The sequence below is a fragment of the Alosa pseudoharengus genome, unplaced genomic scaffold (assembly GCF_046254945.1).
Source record: "Alosa pseudoharengus isolate Yale_2024_CS ecotype anadromous, Long Island Sound unplaced genomic scaffold, YU_APseudo_1.1 YU_APseudo_1.1_scf_24, whole genome shotgun sequence".
NCBI lineage: Eukaryota > Metazoa > Chordata > Actinopteri > Clupeiformes > Clupeidae > Alosa > Alosa pseudoharengus.
In genome coordinates, this window is record NW_027468689.1 from 18894330 (window position 1) to 18911651 (window position 17322).

General features: G+C 50.1%; 1 protein-coding gene across 1 annotated transcript; it reads left to right on the forward strand.

The window, feature by feature from the left end:
• Positions 1–281: 281 nt before the first annotated feature.
• chpfb (chondroitin polymerizing factor b) lies at positions 282–15926 on the forward strand. The gene is made up of 5 exons (XM_076303370.1): positions 282–711; positions 8500–9067; positions 13660–13842; positions 14152–15183; positions 15546–15926. Exons 1-5 carry the CDS (start codon positions 410–412, stop codon positions 15783–15785), a joined length of 2325 nt encoding a protein of 774 aa, XP_076159485.1. The 5' UTR covers positions 282–409; the 3' UTR covers positions 15786–15926.
• The last annotated feature ends 1396 nt before the right edge of the window (positions 15927–17322 follow it).

The following is a 17322-nucleotide window of genomic DNA, read 5'->3' on the forward strand; positions in this document are numbered from 1 at the left end:
GCTATAGCTAAGGCGCTCTATCAGAAATCAAAGCATTAAATGTACGCCTTTGCTTGAACGAGAGGTCACGATTTGCAGATGGTCCTACAAGTGTTTGGTCGCAACGGGTGGAATGTAAGTGGGTGGCAAACTGGCGAGTGTCTGTCTTGACTAGCTTGCCTGCCATCCGTTGGATGCTGGGAGGGGCTTGAGCGGTGACACGTCAGAGACTAGCGGGGACAGAACGCGGTCTGTCTGGCCTCCTCCGCGCGAGTAACGCTAGATGGAAGAATTTGGGGAGGGGGCAGCAGCAGCAGCGTCCGTAGGTCACCTCTGAAAGCATCCCCGACCCATCACAATCGTTCGCTAGAGAGCGCGTCCGCGGAAAAGGCAGATATAACAACAGCGTTTGGAGCCCCGCACGGCCAGCATGAGATTCTCGATGTTGATCTCTCTCATCAGGCCGATAGGGCCGGTTATCGTCGGCATCTCGCTGGGATTCACCCTGAGTTTGCTCAGCGTCACTTGGGTGGACGAGTCGTGCGAGTCGGACGGTATTGCCGCCTCGGAAGACATTTTGCTGGGCCAGCCGGGAAGTCTGAAAGGAGCCCGAAAGCCTAGCTCGATCTCCACCAGCACCACCGAAAATAGGGACGCCGAGGAGGACTTCGAGCCGAGAATAGTGCCTTACACGAAGCCAGCTCAGCCTGTCCAGCCCAAGAAAGTTTTCAGGTAGGACGTCCGAAAAGTAGGCTATAGAGGCAAATTCTCCCGGTGTGATGGATGTTTACTTTGGGCGCAAGTATAGGGGCCGTTCATATGTTTCATGCCTACCTATTGCCACATCTGGCCAGCTCATGACATCTCTATCAGTGAATTAACTCTACGCTCAGTAGGCCTTTACATAAACTGTGCATTGGTGGTCCTGTATCTTTAATGTAGGCTAGTCTGTCTGCGGCTTGCTTCTTTATTGTGAATCGGTTTCTACAGAGCTTTTCTACAGTGCAACAAATCAATGCAACGCGTGAAAGCTGATGTTTTTTTCCTGGATTCAAATGAAATGCAAATGTTTACTCTTTCTTATTAAGGAATATGCAGGCCTCGATCGGCCTTATTGACCCTGTCTAACAAATTGAGCCACGTTCACAGTTTTGAATTTGTCTGGTGGTCTACCTGTCGTAATCTATAGATAATAAAGGTGCAGTCAGGTGTTGCCCGCACCAATCTCGGGAGGCCAAACCAAAATAGCTAAACTAATGAAAAGCTGCATTTAAGCTAAATATATCTTACTCCTAAATACGAGTTTGCGAATCGGCATGTGTGTGTGTGTGTGTGTGTGTGTGTGTGTTATAAGAGAAGTGCACATTCATCCTCATTTGAGGCCATGGATTGTTTACACAAGTCGTGTAGCCTAAACGCAGCGCCTTCGCTATTCTCCATCTCTAAATTCCAGCACCTTTTGCTTTGCGCTTTGACGTAGGACTGCATGTGGTCCGCTTTCCAGGCTTCTTTAGGCGAACCTACTGAACCTGCTGTGATTTGAGGAGCACATCAGGCTCCAGTGACCCCTGGTCGTTGCAGCCTAAGCAAGTCAAAAGAGCACATTACCCTAGCTGTCAATCACGGATAAGAACGCGAGTAATCTCAGCCTCCATGTGTTCAAAATATTTACTGCACTGCAACCTCGGGGGAAAACCCTTCTTATCCCACCAGTGCCCGTGGAGTGAACTGGACCTCCGATGACATTCTAGGCTATTCATCGCATGTTGGCAACCATACAAAATTCAATACTGTTTTAGTATTATGTTGTTGTAATACAATACATGTATTGATCTATGCATTTGTAAACTATTACTGAACAAACAAAGCTGCTTATGTAGCCTATACTTAAGCTATTTTTTGATACATTTGTCGGCCCAATAAGATAAATAGAAAGGCACCTCTTTCAACGTAATAGGCGGGTTCCCCTGAACATGTGGTCTGTTAAACGTGACGTTAAACTGCTGGTGCACACGTGCTTTAATGTACACACAGATCCATTCATCCCAGACGTTTCACACAGACAGGCGTGTGTGCTCCTTGACGCAAAACTGTGAAGAGGTGTTCCCAAGTGATTTTCCTAGAGAAGGAGAAGATACAGGCAGCTATTGTGGTCAATCAGAGGATACTGTATGTGTTTCTTCTTACATCTATGCACAGAGGGAGAGAATAGCTTCACAAAGTTAATTTAATAGTCTCCTAAAATCTATACCTTCCTAATGTTGCTCCCCCCTCTCTTCTGGGACATGAATTGAAATTTAGAATTTAAAAATTGATTTCGGCTATGTAACCTATAATATTATTTAATTTGGCTATGTAACCTATAATATTATTATAATATTTACATTATAATGTATTATTATTATTATTATTATTATTATTATTATTATTATTATTATTATATTGTTATATGAACTGATATAAAGATAAAAAAAACTGTATTTCTGATTATTTATTCATGACAGCATACATTATGCAGATATTATAGCCTAGGTGCTGTTACTATTAAGACATTAGGCTCCAACAGCTCTTTCTACCTTTCAGTCTCTTGCTGCTTCAGCTGTCAGTGGCACTGTTTTAGCCTGTAAATATAGTAAACAAAGTAGCCTAATTGGCTACCTCATCCTAGTCTTGTTTGACTGTTCAGTTTCCCCGCATGTGTTTAAGTTTCAAAGTGATACTTTGGGACAGACCCTTTTGAGTCTGGAAAAATACATTTCCATTTAGGCTACATCGGGATTAAGATGATAAGAACTCAGTCAATTTGAATGCAACAGTTTTGAACAAATTTGTGCAGCGTGCTTATTATGCTAACCTGATTTAATAGCAATTTAGCAACAACAGTCCTTGCTCGCATGATTGTGAATGTTTGGATTAAATGCGGAGGAGGGGCTTTGTTGTTCATTTTCATATGTGTATTGACTTTTAGCTGATTCACTGTGCATGTTACATCCTTAATCAAGGCATTAAAGGTGCAGTCCGTGATTGTATGTGATTTCAAGCCTATGACATATTTTTTGCATTCACCAATCATCTCCTCACAATCCACTAACTGCCCATTCAGTGTGTACACTGTAAAAAAAAAACTGTCTCTGTAGGCAGCCCAGGCTCCGAAAACTTGAAAGACAACAAAGTGAGGGCAATCTGCCCTCCAAACAAAAACAAAATCCTTTCTCTGTGAATGCTGAAGGTAGGCATGAGCTACCTTTCCGGTGTGTTTCGTTTGGTCCTTGGTTAAAATATTGTAACAATCTTGCAAAGTTGTCTCAGGATGGTTTTATTGGTTACGCACCAAAACACACGAACATCATTACATAGGCAACACAAAGGAGGTCAATTAAACAAGCACGATACACAAACAGGGTAGTCACATACAATACACGGGGTAAACACATGAGGTACAACATAAAGAAAGACTATACCAGCTAACACATACATGACAAGGTAAACTCAATTACTCATACTAAAACCAACATCAACATTACACACACACACATACACTGCACAGCATTATGGGAGTTCAGTCATGAACCAGCTAGGCTCAGTTCACTACACAGCCCCCCGAGACTTAGTCTATGTCCCTTTGACTTAAGTCTTACCCTACGTCAGTCCATGAGCCTGGCTGGGACGCGACGCTGGCGTTGTGGGCGCCCTGCTGTCGCGGCGGTGACTTCTGGGGACGGCTGCAAGGTGACCGGTGTTAGAGCCACAGCTCCATTGTCACCAAGGTCCACAGAATCAGTGTCCAAGTCTCCACGACCCTCAGCTGAGGCCAGGGGTCGATACGGGGCCAGTCGATCACGGTGGAGAGCCACAACTCTCCGACGCTTAATCAGTCTCACACAATAGACCACGTCAGACAGCTTCTCTAAGACATCGCACGGCCCGACTCACTGGCTAGTGAGTTTCGGGGAAATGCCTTTCTTTCTCTCCGGGCAGTACACCCAAACTTTATCGCCGGTTTGGAACTCCTGGCCGCGACAGCGCATATCGTAAGCTCGCTTTTGACGTATTCTAGCTTCACTCATAGCCTGCCTGGCCAACTCGTGTACTCCTTTCAGTCTCTCACGTAGCTGCTTGTAGTATTCCAGCCCTGGCTTACCTCCAATCTCCGCTTCCGGAAGCGAACCGAACACCAAGTCCACCGGCGTGCGTAGCTCTCGCCCGAACATCAGAGCTGCCGGTGTGCATTTTGTTGACTCTTGCACCGCTGTGCGATATGCCCACAGCACCAGGGGCAAGTGTAAGTCCCAGTCCTTTTGTCGGCGGTCGGCCAATATGGCCAGCTGCACTGCTAGCGTCCGATTAAACCGTTCCACTAGCCCGTCGCTTTGTGGATGCGGAGGTGTCGTTCTCGTTTTCCGGATGCCCATGCGCAGGCAAACCTCAGCAAACACCTCTGCCTCGAAATTCCGCCCTTGGTCGCTGTGGAGCTCTTCCGGTGCCCCGAACCGGCAGAACATCTCAGTGACCAGTCTGTCCGCTGTCGTCTGGGCGCACTGATCTGGCACTGCATACGCCTCCGGCCACTTAGTGAAATAGTCCATAGCTACGAGCACGTAGCGATTTCCCTGCTCTGTCACTGGCAGTGGGCCCATGATATCGACGGCTACCCGCTCCATGGGAGCCCCGACTGCGTATTGCTGCAGCGGAGCGTGCGAGCGTCGCGTGGGGCCCTTCTTCGCTGTGCAGGCGTCACAGCAGTGAACATGCAGTTCAACGTCCAGCCTGCATCCCGGCCAATAGAAGTGGCTCCTCAGCCGACGAAGAGATTTTGCAATGCCGAAATGAGCCGCCCCCACTGCCCCATGTACCCGTTCCAGTACACGGGCTCGTAATCCAGCAGGAACCAGCAACTGGAAAATGTCAGATTGTCTATCAGGAGCTCGCCAGTGTCTATACAACAGTCCTTGACATGCTACTATTCCCGGCCACTGTGAATAAATCGCTCTGGTCTCTGGATCGAGTGCTGATACGTCAGTCCATGGCGGTCGCTGACCGGCTTCGATCCATGACCACACTCGGCCGAGTGTGGCGTCCTCCGATTGCGCCTTCCGGATCTCCTCCCTTGACATCACGTTCACCAGCGACTGCGCGTCCATGGCCCCAGCTGCCGCTCTGCAGTGCTGCGTTGTGGTGTTGGGCTGCGGTGCGTTGTCTCTGGTCTCTCGATCACTGTAGCTGGTAGTGGAAGGTGGCGAGACGACCTCGGCCAGGTGAGCGATGCATGGTCCGTTCTCAGCAGGAACCGTTTGCTGTAGAGGTAGGTTCGGAAATGGCGCACTGCCACCACCACAGCCAACAGTTTTCTGCGGGTCACGCAGTAATTCTTCTCCGCTCGGTCCAGTGAGCGGCTGAAGTATGCGACCACCTGCTCGCCCTGCTCGCCTGCTTGAGAGAGGACGGTGTCCAGGATGAACGGCAGTTGAGGGTCAGGGAAAGCGAGCACTGGGGCCTCACATAGCGCCCTCCGCAGCCGCCGGAATGCCGCGTCGCACTCTCGCGTCCACTCGAAGAGCTGGCCTTTGTGCGTCAAACGATGCAGCGGGCTGGCGACTGTAGCAAAGTCCCGGATGAAACGCCGGTAATATGACGCCAGGCCCAGGAAGCTCCGCAGCTCAGCACCATCGCGCGGAACAGGGAACGTCTCACCGTCTCCACCACTCCGGCGGCCCCCACGACATGGCCCAGGAATCCGGTTTGCCTCCGGAACAGGTGGCACTTTTTCGGGTGCAGTTTGAGCCCAGCACTCCGTATGGCGTCAAACACCTTTTCCAGATGTCCTATGGCACCGATGAAGTCTGTTGCATGACACAGGATGTCGTCCAGGTAAACCACGCAGCATGTTCGTGGAATGCCCGCCAGGACACGCTCCATCAGCCGCTCAAAGTTCGTTGGCCCGTTGCATAGGCCGAATGGAAGTACCCGGAACTGCCACAGGCCTTGCCCGATGGTAAACGCTGTCTTCGGCCGAGCTTCCGGGGCTAGTTCAATCTGCCAGTAGCCACTGCGTAAGTCCAGTGAGCTAAACCAGCAGGAGCCGGCAATACTGTCCAGCGCATCGTCAATGCGGGGGAGCGGGTAGGAGTCTTTTCGGGTTACCTGGTTGAGGCGCCTGTAGTCAACACAGAACCACCACGAGCGCCACGAGTCCCCAAGTGTAGTGTGAACCGGGAAATGTCCACCACAGCCCCCCATTTCTCTAGCACGTCCAGGCCGAGAATGCAATCATCCTGAATGCTAGCCAACCAACGCCGGCGGCTCGCCGTCTCACCACACCACTTTTTGTCCATACAGTTCCGCTCGTTCTCCGGTAACTGTTGTGATGCGTGTTTTTGTCTTTTCCCAGCCTCTGGGTCTGGCTACCAGCGTGCCGGGTAAGAGACCGGGGCGCACAAGCGAGATGGTGGAGCCAGTATCGATCAAGGCGCGACACCGAGTCCCGTCTAGCGTGCAGTCCACATACAGTCCTCTGGTTTGGCCGAGCCGGCCCAGCCGTATGCAATCCATAGCCCCTCCCGCCGTGCCACCTTCTTCTAGTAATTGGGGCGCGAGCGTGAGGGGTGCCGGGGCTGGGCAGTACCACGCGATGTGTCTCGGCTCGCCACACCGGTGGCATCCGTCTCCGCTGGCCGGCCTCTTCCACTCGCGTGGGCGGCGTTGTGGTGGCTGTGCCGTGGTCTGCCGCGTCACCTCCAGTTCCTCCTTGTCTTCCTCCATTGATGGCTGGCATATGCAATGCCTCGACTCTGTTGTGCGGAAGATGTTTTTCACCCGTTCGGCTTCCGCGAGGGCCGAGGACAGCGAGCTGGGGGCGCTCAGGCGAAGGTGTTCTTTTAGCCGCTCTGGGTGGATGCCTTGCACGAACGCTTCCAGTGCCATCTCTTCATGTAGACCCTGGCTGTACGTTGGGTAGCCCCGCCGGGCATACAGCTGCAGGTCAGCCGCGAACTTGCCCAGTCTCTCGTCCTTGTGTCGCCGTCTGGAAGCGAGTTGTTCTCTGGCATCGCTGATGAAGATTCTCTGGCCGAATCGTCGTTGCAGAGCTGCTTCGATTGCGGTCCAGCTTACTTGCTCCGCCCGTGGTAGGTCTTCTAATACTTGTAGCGCTTCCCCCTCCAGAGCCAACGCCACCTGTACGCCCGTTCTCTCCGCCGACCAGCCATTCAGCTTGGCTGCCAGCCGGACCTGTACCAGGTATGTCGCCAGCGGCCTTTCGCCATTGTAGTGGGGCAACTTTACGCTGGGGCGCCTTTCTACCGCCGCTGTCGCACCGGGGACCGGCCGGTTTCCATCGCTCCCGTGTGGAGCGGGTTCAAGTGGCGGGATGCTGCCATCAGCCCGGTTTGTTTCCTCCTGTTGCCGGTGGCGGGTCTCTTCGTCACGGTCACGCTGCAGGCTGGCTCCGTCTGCTGGGCCCAGCAGGTGGCCATGGGCGAGCGCGCTGTCGAAGAGCCGTCTTGGCAGGAAACTCATCATTGCCAGGGCATCAGTTGCAGCTTTCTCCTCCCTTCCAGTAGGGGTCGTCATCCCACTTCTGACACCAATGTAACAATCTTGCAAAGTTGTCTCAGGATGGTTTTATTGGTTACACACCAAAACACACGAACGTCATTACACAGGCAACACAAAGGAGGTCAATTAAACAAGCACGATACACAAACAGGGTAGTCACATACAATACACGGGGTAAACACATGAGGTACAACATAAAGAAAGACTATACCAGCTAACACATACATGACAAGGTAAACGCAATTACTCATACTAAAACCAACATCAACATTACACACACACACATACACTGCACAGCATTATGGGAGTTCAGTCATGAACCAGCTAGGCTCAGTTCACTACAATTTAATGTACGTTGTTGTGGATAAAACCGTCTGCTAACAATTGTAAATATAAACATAAACAAACGCTAAAAATTCCTAAAAATCTACTCAATTTGGTGCACCGGGTGTTTCCTTGTCAAGCAAGCCATGAGAGTACTCCTGGCTCTGGAGCCGGAAAAGATGAAGATAATATGAGCTGCAGTTCCTTCCTTGTAAACCCTTGTCCCGCTCACCTGTGGTGTCTTACGACATGCTTCCAGATGGTGGCTGAACTACATGCATGGGGCCTCCCACCTAATATGTGGCCTGGACAGCTAACTCATACGCTCTCCTTTGTCTGCACTGTAGTTGGCACTGTGGTCGTAGCTTGCAGAAGTCATGAAAAAAAATTCAAATTCAAATCCAAAATAAATAAAATCAGGTCACCTAGGCCCAATTTAGCTTGAGATCTATATTTTTTATAATATTATAAATGTTCTGTGCAAATGGACAAAGAAAATCTGCAACAAAATGATCCTCATAAATATAGTTTACTGTGTGGATAGTATGTTGTGTCATTTGCATTGTCCTTGTGAATAGTATGATGTATGAAGTGTATGGGTCACTCTCCTCCTGAATAGTATGGTCTTTGTGTGTCTTTCAGGGCCAAGTATGCCAGTACAGAACTGGGCATCAGGGAGCGGCTCTTCGTCGGAGTCCTCACCTCCAAGGCCACGCTGAATTCCCTGGGTGTGGCTGTCAACCGCACCCTGAACCACCACTTGGACGGCCGGCTGGCATTCTTCACCGGCGGCCGCAACCGCAAGGTGCCGCATGGCATGCTCGTGATCACCCACGGCGACGAGCGGCCCGTCGTCGGCATGTTCCAGACGGTCAGCTTCCTGCTGGAGCACCACGTTGACGACTTTGACTGGTTCTACCTGGTCCAGGACGACGTCTACACGCAACCGGACCGGCTCAAGGCGCTGGTGGACCACCTGAGCATCGGTCGTGAGTTGTACATGGGCCGGCCGGAGGAGTTCATCGGAGGGGAGGGACAGAGCAGGTTCTGCAGTGGGAAGGCCGGGTACCTGCTCTCGCGCGCCCTCCTCCTAAAGATCAAGCCCTTCCTGGATCACTGCCGTAACGACATCGTCAGCGTGCGGCCGGACGAGTGGCTCGGCCGATGCATCATCGACTACACCAACACCAACTGTGTGGACGAGCTGGAGGTGAGTGAGACAGACCCATTCGTCTGGTCACTAAAACCTGAAAGTAAAGCTTCTCAGTTGCATTTCAATGGGCTAACTCGATGAAAACAAACAACTGTGAGTTTCCCTATTTGTTCCACACATCTGGTGCAGCGTCAGATCACGACCAATACCCAGTGTTTGAAACAGCTTGTTTTTCACACAGTTTTGATGTCACATCAACCAGACGAATGAGTTGATCGTGTCATTTCCTCATTTGTGCACTAATCAGACATAGCTGGTCTGTTATCCAGTGAGGTATACTTTAAAGTGAAGTGAGTGAGATTTAGGAGATGCCTTTAGCCAAAGCAACACAGATTCCTGTAGAAAACCGGTGCCGACAATTACCGCACCGCTTCCCACACCTTACTCTACCTACCAACTTACTTTACTTATTTATTTGTTTGTTTGTTGTTCCACTCGTAACTTAGCCTAGAAATCTAGACGCACCCTAGCGGCGGCAAATTAATTTGCTCAGCCTGTACGTCTAGTATCAAACCATAGGAATTTCTATTGGCTGACGCCGTGGACTTCATCCAATCACAGCGCTCTATTTTGTTAGAGAGTCTTAAGGCGGGCTTAACAGGATAGCGACAGTCCTGCGACGTTGAACAACAAGGAAGGTGGCTATGGCGAACGAAGAGCGGTTGTTTGAATCGGCGTTGTCGTCAACTTTGGAGGAGTTGGACTTGTGCTTTTCTTTGATAGTAGAGCAACACAATGCACTTAAGTCATTCCTTTCGAAGAAGGATGTATTTGCCGTTTTGCCGACCGGATACGGATATGGTCGTAGCGCTGGCCTATTGCATGCCTAGGCAGTTTGAAAGACAATTCTCTGCCCGCCCCTTGGATTAAGCAGGTGAATGATTCGATTCCAGACTATATACTTCAATGATATAGGATGGCCTGCCAGGCTACTCGTAACTAGCAGTGAAATTAAACTTAAGAAATACACGTCCATGCTGGATTAGCAATTGTATTTGCGTGCCCATGTTTTAGGGACATTAGAAATGGGCTTCAATGGCCTCTTGGCCAGACCGACCTGCAGAGCAAATCACCAATTTGCCAAAGGTTCGTATGGGTATTCCCAGGCTATTGTAATCACAGTTTTATAACATTGTTACTGTAATATGTAAATAAATACCCCTACTGTATATTGAAAACTGATAGCACTACATAAATGGACTGATGAGGCATGAAGTGGGATTAGCAGACTGGTCCAGCCGGTCAGAACAAGCCTCCAGCTTCAGGGTTGGATGCTTTGCTTGTTTCTTACGGGGTGCAGCAGCATCAGCAGAACAACCGCTGCTTGTGTTTATGTCCTCTGTACCGCGTTGTTGGATGTCCTGGCCTGATCCGAAGCAAATCTGCCAGCACAATTGAGGAGACCCGATTAAACGCTCTCCTCTGGCCCTGGGCATGTTTCTGTAGCCGAAGCCAGGCGGTTGATGAGCGTGACGCAGCCATGCCTTTGTTTGAGCTGTGCCTGGAGTCTGTGATCTCTCTCTTTCATTCCCTCTTTTCAACCCCCCCTCTATCTCTTCATTTCTTTCTGTGTCATCATCTCATCCACTACCTGTTCCTCTATCTCTCATCCTGTTTTTCTCTCTTTTTCTCCTCTCTCTTTTGTCTTTACCTTGGCCCTTTTCCCCTCTATCTTTCTCTCCCTTATCTTTCTCCTCTCTTTCTACCTCCTCTCCTTTCCATAGTCTCTCTCTTTCCTTTTTTCTCTCTATCCTTCCTTCCGTCTCTGTTTTCCACTCTCTCTCTCTCCCTCTTTCCTCCACTTTTCCTCCAGTGGGACTCTGTGAATGACTCTGTTGTTAGACTCTTCTGCATCTGCGCCCGTAACTCCTGATGAAGCAACACCCTCTGCCTCTGCACCTCACTGTGCATCCCATAATCCTTTGCAGCTGGGAGCCACAACACACAAGTACAGATTCTCTCTCGCTCTTTTTCCCTCTCTCCCTTCCTCCCTCTCTCTCTCTTTCTCTTTCTCTCTCTCACTCCCCCAGTCATTTACGCTTTCAAGCATAGATAATCCAGTTAGGTTTCATTAACATCATGGGACACAAATTAGCCTTGCACTCCAAAATATGTACTCTTGTGAGACTCCAGTGTTGAGAGAGTAACTTGCTACTTAATATCACCCCCCCCCCCAAAAAAAAAAAAGAGGAACAAGTTTTGGACGTCCCGACATGACTTCAGCGAACGGGTGCTGAAAAAGATGCCGGTGTGGACATTTCTCTCCCCTGGCGCGGCCTTGTTTGTGCTGTACTCAACTGGACTCTTTTTTTTTATCCCGGAGCGCGGCACTCCCGGCAGGAAGCCACAGCTACCATGAGGCCTCGCTGCGGGATGGGCTGAGACAGAGGCCTGTTTCAGGAGGGGATGCGCATGCCGGTCAGCACAGGGCGGCATGGTCTGCTGTGGCACAGCATGCTGTTGCTGGCCAGGACAATCAGCAGTCAATTTGCCCAAACTAATCCCCCTCTGAGACGTAAACATACTGAGCCAGGGCGGTGCATACACACTCTCACATAGGCACACACACACACACACACACACACTCTTACATAGGCACACACACACACACACACACACACTCTTACATAGGCACACACACACACACCCACACACGCATGCACACACACACATTAAAATATGTGCACACACATATCTACACACACACACACACACACTCCTTCTCAGACATACAGTACAAACACACACACACACACACACACACACTCTATCTTTTCTCTACAACTATTCACAAAAAAAAAACTCTGGGTAGCTATCACTCCTCATAAGCCCTGGCTGTGTGTTGGAGAGAGTTGCGTGTTGATGAGGGTTTTACCCTGAGCTGGCTGGCAGCGACTTTAGAGGATCAAACTAGCTGCTCTGCACTGGCAGGGTAACAACATGGACTCCTTACGCTCTAAATAGCCTGATCTGGCTGAGGCCATCATTCTGCTTGATAGCTTCTCCAACCAGGGTGCATCTCTCACCCATGTACACACACACACACACACAGCGAAAACACTGAATTCATTCAACAGCTCTGCTTGACTAGCTATTCCAACTCAGGGTGTATCTAACTCATGTGCTGTACATCCTCACCCTTGTGTTCACACAAACACACATGCACACACATGCACACACACACACACACACACACACACACACACACACACACACACACACACACACACACACACACACACACACACACACACACACACACCCAGGAGCATGCGCACACACACACACATACACACACACACACACACACACACACACACACAGGAACACCCACACACACACACACACACACACACACACACACACACAAAGAGAGGCACACACAATGAGTAACAGATCACTGAGGGCTTGGCTTGCTGACCTCTGGTTCTGATCAGGATCTGTAGCGCTGTGAGCACACTAGCTGGAGATGGTTAGGACTCACAGGGCCATGGTTGGGGCCAGAGGCCAGTGTTGGTGCTCTTCCCATAGGGAACATCTGAGCCCAATGGGCACAAGCTCATGCTCCTCCACACACAGAGATGCTTGAAGACAGGATAGGTGTGTTCGAATGCATCAGGGCAGCACGGGGATGTGTATGTGAAAGGCTATATTCTATTCTCTTTTTGTTGCATGGGTGTGTTCAAGATCACAGATTTACAACTGAAGTTAAGTAGTGAAGTAAGGCTCAGAGAGGGCATGTTCGATTTATGAGGGTGTCTTTTTTTTAGCTGAAACAGCCACGCAATATGCTCAAAGTGTTGTTTAAACTCCTGGAAAAAGTGTATTTCTGTTTTGAGGGACGTAATTAAAAGAAGGGCACGTTCAAACCCATACGGGCGTGTACGGGTCAACGCCCCCTGTTTGTGGGGCTGAAGTGGAACAATGGAAAGTTGCTACGTATGTGGAGAGAGAATGAATGAGAGCGCCTCAGGGGAATGAATGCACTGCTTCTTTGCCAAGGCTTACCCACAGAGTGGACAACTTCCTGACATCTCCTCACACTCCACCTACAAGATCCCCTCCCCCCCCGAACCCCCTCCCATACGCACACACACACACACACACACACACACACACACACAAACTCCCACCTCCTCTCTGTCTCCAGGGCCAATGGCTCTCCCCCCTGCTGGGAGTTCTTAAGCTAATCAGGGCTAATTATGCGCAGACGATAAACAGCTGAGGTGATACCTGCTGGAGCTCGCTGGAGCCCCGGTGGGACAGGGCACATTTTCTGACCCCACTAAAGCCCCGACTGCTGAAAACAGCCCCCTGCAGAGAGAAGGGCTTTAATGAATCAAAACATCCCAGTTGCCCCTCTACTGTGGCTGTGGTTGATGTGCGATCACGTGCCTTGGTTCACTCAGTTCACCTCTATGGATTTATCTGAATGTTTGTTAATATTGTAACAAACAATAATTGTAATATTGTTGTTTATTTTTCATCAATATTATTGTTAATTGTTTATTGTTGTATTCTTTTTGTTTATTTTTGGGGTTTTTTTGTTGATAACTGTTATTTAAACAACATTTGACTCCTCTTTGCAGGGTCTGCAGTACAACTACTTTGCGTTGGAGCCAACCTTTGATCTGAGTCGAGAGGAGAGCGGAGCTTTCCGGAATGCCCTGTCCGTCCACCCTGTGTCCAAACCCGATCAGATATATCGCTTGCATAAGCACTTTACTGAGATCGAACTGCAGAGAACCTATGAGGAGATTGAGAAACTACAGGTGAGATGAACACAAAACTCAAAACCAATCTGCAGTCACACTGTCAGGAAAACCCCCCCCCCCCCCCCCACCACACACACACACACACACACATACAAAGATATACACACATAATCCAAAACCAAGAAGTTACAGGTACCGACATTTTTAATACACATATGATACACATATTCACATACACACACACACACACAATCACACTCTCACACACCCATACACAAGCACACGCATACATCCCCACACACGCACACCCACACACACAGACAGACAGGTCTTCATGCCTGATTACTCCGCTCTTCCTTTATGCAGGCGGAGATAAAGAATGTGAGTGAGGTAGCCGTGGATGGGAACCGCAGTGCGCACTGGCCCATTGGCGTGTCACCTCCCTTTGAGCCAAAGACGCGCTTCGAGGTCCTGCGTTGGGACTACTTCACCGAGGAGCAGCTGTACGCCTGCGCCGACGGCTCGCCCAAGTGCCCACTAGAGGGCGCTGACCGTCTGGACGTGGACGACATCATCCAGACGGCGGTGGCCGAGCTCAACCGCAAGTACGCGCCGACGCTGCACCTGTCCAAGAAGCGGCTCATCAACGGCTATCGGCGCTTCGACCCGACGCGCGGCATGGAGTACACGCTGGACCTGCAGCTGGACGCGCGCACCGAGGCCGGACACAGCGGCCCGCTGGTGTGCCGCGTGCACCTGGTGCGTCCGCTCAGCCAGGTGGAGATCATCCCCATGCCCTACGTGACGGAGGCCACTCGCGTCCACGTGCTGCTACCGCTGGTCAGCTCGGAACGAGCCGTGGCGCTGCACTTCCTCGACCTGTATGCGTCCAACCTGTTCGAGACGGCCGAGAACGCCGTGCTCACCTTCCTGTTCATCTACGACCCGCTTGAGGCGCAGCGCGTGGCCCAGAGCGACATCTTCGCCGAGGTCAAGGCCAAGGTGGCGGCATACGAGCGCAAGTATCCATCGGTCAAGGTGCCCTGGATCAGCGTGAAGACGGAGAGCCCGGCGCTGCTTCGTGTGCTGGACATCGTCTCGCGGAAACACCCGGTCGACACGCTCTTCTTCTTGGCCACGCCGGACACAGTGGTCACCACCGAGTTCCTCAACCGCTGCCGGATGAATGCTATCAGTGGCTGGCAGGCCTTCTTCCCCATGCACTTCCAGGACTACGACCCCGAGGTGGCCTATCACGATCAGCCGCCACCGGCCTCTCCAGACCTGGTGCGCGAGGCCGGGCACTTTGACCGATACGCCTTCGACGAGGCCTGCTTTTACAACGCAGACTACATGGCGGCCAGGACACACATGGCTGCGGACACCCAAGAGAGCCGGGTAAGAGCCGAGACTTCCAAATACTTTCCGTAAATATATATATTGTCATGTAAAAAATGTACACAATGATGTATCAGATTAATATCTCAGCCGATTGGTAGCAATCAGTTATTTAACATAAAATGTCTTTATATTTTATTTATTTTTTGTGTATTTATCTTTTTTGTGTTTTTGTGTAGTACTTTGACTAGGGAAATGATGCCTCCGTATGCTGTTTATAAGTCAGCTTATAAGATCGAAGTTAAAGTTTGAATTTAGAAATATATTTTCTCTTCTTAGTTTGTGTAATGTAAAGATCATGTAATATAATCACACAATGCGACTTTAATAATTTGAAAAAAATGTAAAAAATAATTCTTTAGGACAACGACGATCTTCTGGAAACGCTGGACGTCTATGACGTGTTTGTCCGCTACTCCGGCTTGCACGTTTTCCGCGCAGTGGAACCGGCTCTGCACCAGCGCTACCGGAACCGCACCTGCAACCCGCGTCTGAGCGAGGACTCGTTTCACCGCTGCGTCCAGAGCACGCTGGAGGGCGTGGGCGCGCGGTCGCAGCTGGCCATGCTGCTGTTCGAGCAGGAGCCGGGGAACAGCACCTGAGACCGCACACCTTGCTCTGCCTGAGCAGAACCATGCCGTCCTGAACGTGCCCCACTTTGACTCTACACTCCACACAATGGCGGTGGGACACGTTTCATACACACACACACACACACACACACACACACACACACACACACACACACACACACATAAAAAAAAACTGCAGCATGAACATGGTCAAGCACTGCCACTGTTACTCAATGCAACTGACTCCCCATGCTTTCAACACGTGTTCAACAAGGAGCACCTGTTTCAGCAGGACACCATAATTACGCCTCTCCGCACAGAGCCAGGTGGCACACCTGTTTTCTCACTCTCTCTCTCTCTCTCTCTCTCTCTCACTTGGACATGGCCACATAACTTTACTGCAATTTCATACATACCAGGGCTACCTACTCGAATGTGTGTGTGCCACATATTTTTTTTACTCTAGCCACAGCCTTGGCCACTAAAAGCTTTAATCTCCACTATTCTGAGCGCTCTCCTTGACGCGTACACACACAACACAAGGGCCCTGGATTACAGGCGTCCTCCCTTGACTCCTATTCACTTTCCCGCTGAATAAGACTTTAGCAGAACGGAGATGAAAGGAGCCGCGACGGGGTTGCCAGGTCTGACGGGTTGCCAGGTTTGAGGCTCAGTGGCTCAGCTGACCGCTTAGCCTCAGCTGGTAAGTGCCACCTCAGCCAAGAGTGATGGTCGGCACTTTTTTGCAGCCCTAATGGAGAGACAGAAGGCAAAGCGAAGGGGCAGCACACACAGAGAACATTCTGGAAGCTGAGGTCCATGAAGGGTTGGTCAGCAGGAGCGCAAGGAGTGTAAAGGAATGCAGAACAGCATGATGGGGGTGAAAGTGGGGTTGGGGTGGGAGGACTCCAGCTGTCTTTAGTAGTTGGCAAAAGTGAAGTGAAAAGTTTGTTGACACACACACTTTCGTTTTGACTTTCTGTTGGCCTCATGGAGATGTATTTCACCATAATGCTGTGGTTGACTGTAGAGCAGTGGTTGCTGAAGGCAGCTACAGCTTTTGCCCCTATATAGTAGCCAACTCTCAAATGGATCCAGGCCACATGTGGCCCTGATGTGAGCCCTTATCTGGGCCAGATCCATTCCAGACTAAGCAGCTATCTGGGAAAAGCATTTGTTTCATATTGCCCTAAATTATCAGTGCCTTTCAGTCTATGTGGGGCTTCTTCTCCAGGCTGCTGTTATTCTATGTAAATTAGAAAGAAGAATACAAGAATTGTTTGTTTGTGTGTGTATATGTGTGTGTGTGTGTGTGTGTGTGTGTGTGTGTGTGTGTGTGTGTGTGTGTGTGTGTGTGTGTGTGTGTGCGTGCCAGCTTTTCACAGCTGTGTGTGTGTGTGTGTGTGTGCATGCGTGTGTTTGTGCTTGAGCTTCAGTGTCAAATATACATGTAAATGTGTGTAGTTCTAAGGTGATTAGAGTTTGTAAGAGATTGCACAACGTGGAGTTCAAACTCTACTTAACAAGTGTGTTAAGATTCATCCCTTAATAATTTTGGGTGGAAAAA